Genomic DNA, 7,500 nt, shown 5'->3' with positions numbered 1-7,500 from the left:
CGTATCGTGTCCGAGCGTGAACACTTATAGTTCATTTTTCCTTGAAGGAAGCACACTTTAGATACAACGATACAGAGACCGGTTTCTCCACTTTCAAACCTCTAACAGGTTGCTGGAAACTGAGTTTCTTGTGTCATATGAGGATGACCTGCCATCTTATGATGTACTTTTCTTTCATTGTAAAACAAGGTTTCGCAAACTATTTTCCTTACTTAGAAAATATGAAAAAATGCAATTTGCTTGCCTCACATTACCATTAATGTTGGATGTAGCCATTCATTAGAAAATTGATCAAGTACGTTACTTGAATTTTTTTTATTCATTTAGGTTACCAATTCAGTTTTTTCATTAATCATCCTAACCTACACTGTTAGAAATCTGAATTAAAAAATGGTAAATGTCCGGAAATATTTATCCCAGGATTTTTAACGTTTTAAAAACGGATATATTGACGTAAAGGCGTGATATTACGGTCACCAACGTGTAAAATATAATAACAAAGTAAGGTAAAATTACGGTCGCTTGTACTTTACTGAAATACGGCTAAGAACAGTATATTTTTACGGAGAATTTCCAATTAAAATGCGGTTTTTTTAGAAGTGTATTACCTACTTCATAAGGTAATACTTGAATTCCTTTTGAATCAAACCCCGAGTTTTCCCACTCAGTTCCCATGTAGCAACACTGGAGATTTCCTTCACGGACAGGAAATTTCCAGACGACGTATCAATTACTTAAATCCTCATAACAAAGAATTTTCAACATTTCCAGTGACAGTCAAGAGCAGACGAATAAGAAAATCCTGTTCTTCAATTTCGAAACTTCTCCCAAGAATTATTTTGTACCGAATTTCATAGCTGCTTAAGAAGCTCATGATTCAGCGTTCTTCTTTAGCTCTCAATGCAGGAAAAACTAGTTTTGTGGATCTTAGGCATCTAAATTCATTTAAATAAGAAGCCTATTCATAATCATTTACAAATTAATATGAATACTTTCCCTAATAACATTAAATTATTATTTACAACAATGAATATTGATTAATGAGCGTCGCATGACGCGTTGGTATGTGGTAATTATTAAATTATATTACTCTGATCAATGGAGAAAAAGAAGAATAAACAATGCTTTATAATTCTGAGAAAAAGTTGAATGATCGAGTGTGATTTAATATTAATTTTTAATTAACCTTCATATTTCGGTTATTTGTAAACAACACGAATTATTTGTTTACCTAAAACGATCTTTGTTGTCATCGGGATACTTGTTTGCTCTCCATTCTCTGAAGATGCAGACTTAATCCAAGGTCATCCCTTTGAGGTCATTTGCTAGTGACCTACCCACCGTCTTTAAGACGTAATTTGCATCATGCAAAAAGTCATTACTTGAATGTTTAGTTCTTTGCCCAGTCAATAGGTGCGAGGTTTGTTTATTTTGAATAAGACTGCATGTTTATCTTTTTATCTTTCTTTTAATTATGATAAATCAGTAAAAAGTCATTTATGAACGCTTGTGTCACATGGCCAAGCAACGGCCTTAGATTGAGACACAAATGCCATTACAAACAAAATTCTCTTCCCAGCGAACAATTTTGTAATGGATTTTAAAATCTTTGGATATTCTATTTTATTATTTTACTTTCCCCTTTAGTAGTAATTGCTGTTTGATTAAAATCTTAAAAATTTTGTTTTAAATCAAATATTTACTGTTTTAAATTCATATCTTCTATCATCTTAGAAAATAATCTAGCAAGCTCTCTTATTCGAGATATACATTATATAATAATGCACAATTTCATAAGACGAAATTCGAGTCAACGGCATCCAACTCTTTGAGTAATATGAACTACAATTACTCAAATGGCATATTGTTTTTAATTTGTAATACATTCAACAAAATCTCCTATAATAATATCAAAACAAAATAACAAAATTCTACACTTTGAGTAATATAAACTACATTTACTCATATGGCATCTTTGTTTTAATTTCCAATACTTTCAACGGAATCTCTTATAAAGATAACAACCAAAATAAAAAAAAATAAAAAAAAAAAGATTCATAATTCATGGAATTATCGCAATGGAAAACTCCCCCGGCCCGCCATGAATGTGAGATGAGTCACTCGCCCTGCAGGTTCAAAGTGGCCGACCTTTCACGATGGAGGAGAGCAGCGTCGAAGATGGGGATTATACCGAATGTTGTCATTAGGTATAAAGGACTGTGCTTCGATGGAACAGCAACCATTCCTCACAAGGCAAGAAGAAGAATCACAGCTCATCAATTCTGCTAAGGAAAATATGAAGGTGAGTAAAAGAAGTTTCTTTTATCTTTGAGTATCTATGATAATTAATATCAATATCTCTTTGACTTTCAAAACCTATTTGAATGAGAAAATCTTATATTACACCAGTTTCTGATTTCCTTTTTCCTTTCTTTTCAGGGACTTCAGCTTATTTTCGTATGCTGTCTGGCAGCTGTTGCCTTTGCAAATGATGGAGGAAATAAACGATTCTTTGGAGGATTAAACCAAGCATTTGGAGGAGGATTTGGAGGTATCAGTGGAGGACATGGGGGTGGCTTTGGAGGTATCAGTGGAGGACATGGTGGTGGCTTTGGAGGAATCAACCCAGGCTTTGGAGGGGGTGCTTCCCAGACGTGCAGACGTTGGTGCCGAACTCCCGAGGGACAGGCCTACTGCTGCGAGAGCAACAACGAGCCTGAAACCCTTCCCTTCGTCAAGCCAGGTCAATGCCCTCCCGTAAGACCTCAGTGCCCACCCGTCAGGAGCTTTGCCCCTCCACAGACATGCTCCAATGACAGCAAGTGCGGAGGCGTCGACAAGTGCTGCTTCGACAGGTGTCTCGAGGAACACGTTTGCAAACCCCCTGTCGGATCTGGAGGCTTCGGAGGATTCGGTTTTGGAAGATAATTCTCTACTTTACATTGATTGTTCGTCGTTGTAAATGTGATTAATATTTATCCTCTAGAGTAAAAGAGATAAAAGATATTTGATAATAATAAATATTTATTTTCTTTACTAAGTCTTCTTATCTTATTCCTAATCGTATCCTTTGTGAGTTGAAGATTAACACTCGTGTCAGATAAGTGTTTACATATCTTTTCATATATTTTAGTATAAAAAAGTTTTCAAAGAATAAATTAACTTTATTTTGCACAGTTATAAGGGAAACGAATTTTTCACATCACTCTTGAATTGCTTCTTTGGCAGTATGTTACCTGACGCAATTAAAAGAGCGATTTTGACCAAGAAACTTATTAAAGAAATCAACTATATAATCAATTAAATTTCTCCTTATAACTAATCATGACACGCTTTATGTATAGCTGTAAAAGTTCATATTCATCTCGATAAATAATAAACAATAGGGATTAAAAAACTGAAGTGATATCAATTCACATCTTCCATTCTAACAAAAGAGATTTTGTGACTTAGATTTCAAACAGTTCTAACAGAAAAAAGTAAAATTGAACATGAATACGACAATCTATTATTTCACATCATTTTCAAATTGCTGCTGAAGAAGATGAATCTTCTAACTGATGTTGTTCTTAGAAATTGAAGACCATTAGGTAACCTGTTCGAGCTAAGAAATGACTGAGATTTGAACAGGAGAAAATAAGTAAAAGAAAAAAAAAGTATGAAAGTCATCTGAATTCATCACATCATAACTAATTTCTTAAATCAAAACAAATAATGTATGATAATTAACAAGCAACATGATAAAAAACTTTAATGTTATTTATCTTTTGAATTTATATATAAACGCTCATTATAATTAACTGAATTTCAGCCAGTTTGTAAAGAAAACGCATTCATGAACGGATATATGTTGAACGAAGTAATAAGTATATTTGCCATCTATCAGCCACTCAGCCCAGAAAATACTCCGCTCTTTGCACCAAGTTTTAAAAAAGTCCTCTCTTGATTAAAATACCTTTGGTACCAAAAATATAGCAATGGCTGTAGTACTAGCCTTAGTTATTATAATGTTTGATGGGGAGAGGGCTGACTTATATTCATATATATATATATATATATATATATATATATATATATATATATATATATATATATATATATATATATATATATATTATATATATATATAATAGAGAGAGAGAGAGAGAGAGAGAGAGAGAGAGAGAGAGAGAGAGAGAGAGAGAGAGAGAGAGAGAGAGAGAAGTTCAGATATTATCTTTACAAATTTTCTGTGTGCAGGAGCTGGAAATGTTATATATCAACTGTTCTTTACACAGGTTCAAAAGTATCCATCAAGACAGCCGATGGCTTTATTGTCAAGAAGCTGTTGTGAAAAGTAGACGGGAATGCAAACGCTTCCATAGTTGACCTTCCATCGGGATACAAACATTTTGTAATACGATTTCAAAATTGGGTGTTACTTGTTAATGATGTAACTAGGATTCTTCATGAATCAGTGCTTAACTTGAATACTCATTATTGATCAGAAAATTGATTCTTTCTTGGCAAGTTCTCCTTTATAATATGAAAAAATTATATTGAATTTTCAGATATAGGATTTCCAAGATGCTTAAAGTTATATGTATGTATATATGATTGTATATATACATATATATATACATATATATAGATAGATACATATATACATATATATACATATACATACACGCTCATGTAAATATATACAAATATATATATATATATATATATATATATATATATATATATATATATATATATATACATATATATACACATATATATATACATGTGTATATAGATAGATACATAGATATATACATATACATACACACTCACAGACACACAAATACATACATATACTGTATATAATTAACACAACAAATGCAGTCGTTTTTAGTCCAGTGTAAGACTAATACCCCAAACATGTCTTTATTCATGAATTGGTTTGGGCCAGTTTTCATCACCACGCTTGCCAGTGATGGTGGGAGATTTTTGCCTGATCACTCATAGCAAACCAACCTAGCATGGTTGTCCCTGACTAGTACAGCTTTGCTGATCATGGTAATACACAAACCCCTTCACCACTTTCAGATATCCTTACTCAGAAAGGGATATTTATATATATATATATATATATATATATATATATATATATATATATATGCACACACACACACACACACACATATATATATATATATATATATATATATATATATATATATATATATATATATATATATATATACATATATATATATATATATATATATATATATGTATATATGTATATATGTGTGTGCGTGTGTATGTATATGTGTGTGCAATTTAGGCAGTAATCAGCTCCTGACATCTAAGGTCATTGACGGTGAGCAAATATCTGAAATCATCAGGAAACGACCTGATACAATCTTTTTGATTTGATTAAGAATGTCAATATACTTAATGATATCAAACTGTATTTTCCATTAACAATGATAAAACATCAAGTGCATCTGTTGGACATAAATCTTCTCCAATTCCTTTTATGTCGAAAAATAGAATTTTACAAATCTACAATTTTTTAGCAACGGTAAAGAAAAATTACTGACAAGTAGGGGAAATTCTATGGTGACCAGTCGATTGTGGAAATTATCGTTACATTTACTTAACATTGCCGGAGGGGGGGGGGTGGCCGGAGGACAGACAAGTAAAACCAGTTCCTCAACTCTAAGAAAAGCCAAAGGAAATAGTAGGGTAAGGAATTCATGACTTGTCTGAGAAGCTCATGATTCTTTGTTCTCGTTCTTCGTAAAAATATAGAACAAATGACTGATTGCTGTGAAGTTCAGTTCATTTTGTTTGTCTGTAGAAATTATCATTAGCAGACATATTAACTTTAGGTGCTAAAGGTGAATGTAAGTTTAGGCCTAATAGAATATTAAGGCAATGGCTTATATTTCTCAGTGGTAAGAAATGGAGTCACTAAACCCCAAACATATGAGAATATTTTCTTTGAAAAAGGGAAATTTAACAGATTTATATTTAATTTCACTTTGGGTTTCTACATTCGGTGGAAAACCGTCAAATTAACTCTCTAAGAGACGCAAACCACATTACTTTCTGTGTTACAACCAAGAACTACAGGTCTTGGTTACAAGTAAAGAAATGATTGTTACTCTCCAGTCTTCAGGCAACAAGGCAAGATGCAGACTCGATCTAACTGCGAAGCTGTGACGTCATCAGCTTGACGTCATTGAGTTTACTCTTGCCTATTTGTTGGTACTTGTGGCTGGGTGTCCTTCTCAAGGGCAAAGGTTATATGATTATCGTTATTGGAATATTTTCACTGAATGTTTATTGGTTTTGGGACTCCACACAAATGCTGCTTGTTGTTTATATACAAAATTTTAAGGAAGATATCTCGTAGACGCTCATATTGCATTTCAAATCTTCTGACTACAAGTCGAGACACAGATATAATCAAACTCATATATTTTTCTTCGATATTATCATTTTGATAGAATTTCAGATCTTGTAATACTTCATTATTTTTATTCCCTCTTCGGAACTAATCACTGTCACAAAAGCTCAAGTTTTTGTTATATTATATTTTCCTTCATGATATATGGGAAACCATAACAGCTCTTACATATAAGAGATAAATTTCGAAATAAGACACATTTAACATTGCCAACTTTTCTCAAAATTCCTTCATATCTCATCATGCATTGTGAAGTATATCACTTTCTCATCTAGTGTTTCTAGGTTCGGTTGACTTTCGAGTCCTCTAAGTCTCTTATAATGAGAAGGGTAAATTAAACCTAACTAAACAAAAAGATATTAAACAATCGTAATAACAGACATCCAAATTCTGCTGTGAACGATTGATGCGTCACTTTCTCTGAAGGTTCAAATGGTCCGGGCTTCCCGCAACGCAACATCGGCGAAGGGAATTTTACCAGACGCAGTTTGAGATATAAAGGACTGAGCTTCGAGTAGACAGCAATCACTCCTCACAACAGAAGAAGAAAAATCACTACTCATCCGAATCTTCTATAAACAACATGAAGGTGAGTAATCCATAAGTTCTTTCTTGAAGTTTATCATAATCTTTGAGTTTATCTTATGAAGAGTTACAGTTGCCAATTCAATTCAATATGTCTCTAAACACTCACGAAAGGGAAAGAAAGTGTAAACAAAATTATTGTTTATTAGTTTTACTCAGATAATAAAAAATAAAAGTAAAATATTGATTTATAATTTCCGTCTTTTTTTTCTCTAGGGACTACAGCTTTTATTCGTTTGCTGTCTGGCAGCTGTTGCCTTCGCAAATGATAAAAATAATGGAGGAAATAAACGATTCTTTGGAGGATTAAACCAAGGTTTCGGTGGCGGTAATCAAGGATTTGGTGGTGGTTTTGGAGGTATCAGTGGAGGTCATGGCGGTGGCTTCGGAGGAGGACATGGAGGTGGCTTTGGAGGAATCAACCCTGGGTTTGGAGGGGACTTTGGAGGTGGTGCTTCTCAGACGTGCAG

General features: G+C 33.2%; 3 protein-coding genes across 7 annotated transcripts in view; 2 read left to right on the top strand and 1 right to left on the bottom strand.

The window, feature by feature from the left end:
* Positions 1-2,950, top strand: part of LOC137642463 (ATP-dependent RNA helicase glh-2-like) — an 87,617-nt gene extending 84,667 nt beyond the window's left edge. Inside the window, exons 1-3 of one of the 4 annotated variants that reach the window (XM_068375040.1) lie at positions 2,178-2,302; positions 2,440-2,551; positions 2,585-2,950. In XM_068375040.1, the coding sequence (XP_068231141.1) occupies positions 2,195-2,302; positions 2,440-2,551; positions 2,585-2,928 (564 nt within the window). In that variant the 5' untranslated portion in view covers positions 2,178-2,194 and the 3' untranslated portion in view covers positions 2,929-2,950. Of the gene's footprint in view, positions 1-2,177; positions 2,303-2,439 lie in introns of those variants that run through there. The other 3 variants (XM_068375041.1, XM_068375036.1, XM_068375037.1) reach the window with 3 other exon arrangements.
* LOC137642464 (uncharacterized) overlaps positions 1-7,500 on the bottom strand; it is an 85,873-nt gene that overhangs the window by 68,907 nt on the left and 9,466 nt on the right. The window lies entirely within an intron of this gene.
* The window catches only part of LOC137642467 (uncharacterized), a 23,789-nt gene that overhangs the window by 15,920 nt on the left and 369 nt on the right, over positions 1-7,500 (top strand). The window contains exons 1-2 of one of the 2 annotated variants that reach the window (XM_068375048.1): positions 6,913-7,034; positions 7,247-7,500. The exon at positions 7,247-7,500 is cut by the window's right edge and continues 368 nt beyond it. In XM_068375048.1, coding sequence (XP_068231149.1) covers positions 7,029-7,034; positions 7,247-7,500 — 260 coding nt within the window. In that variant the 5' untranslated portion in view covers positions 6,913-7,028. Of the gene's footprint in view, positions 1-6,912; positions 7,035-7,246 lie in introns of those variants that run through there. The other variant, XM_068375049.1, reaches the window with a different exon arrangement.

The sequence above is a fragment of the Palaemon carinicauda genome, chromosome 6, assembly GCF_036898095.1.
Source record: "Palaemon carinicauda isolate YSFRI2023 chromosome 6, ASM3689809v2, whole genome shotgun sequence".
Taxonomy (NCBI): domain Eukaryota; kingdom Metazoa; phylum Arthropoda; class Malacostraca; order Decapoda; family Palaemonidae; genus Palaemon; species Palaemon carinicauda.
The sequence above is the reverse complement of the archived record's forward strand: the minus strand, read 5'-3'. Positions and strand labels throughout refer to the sequence as shown.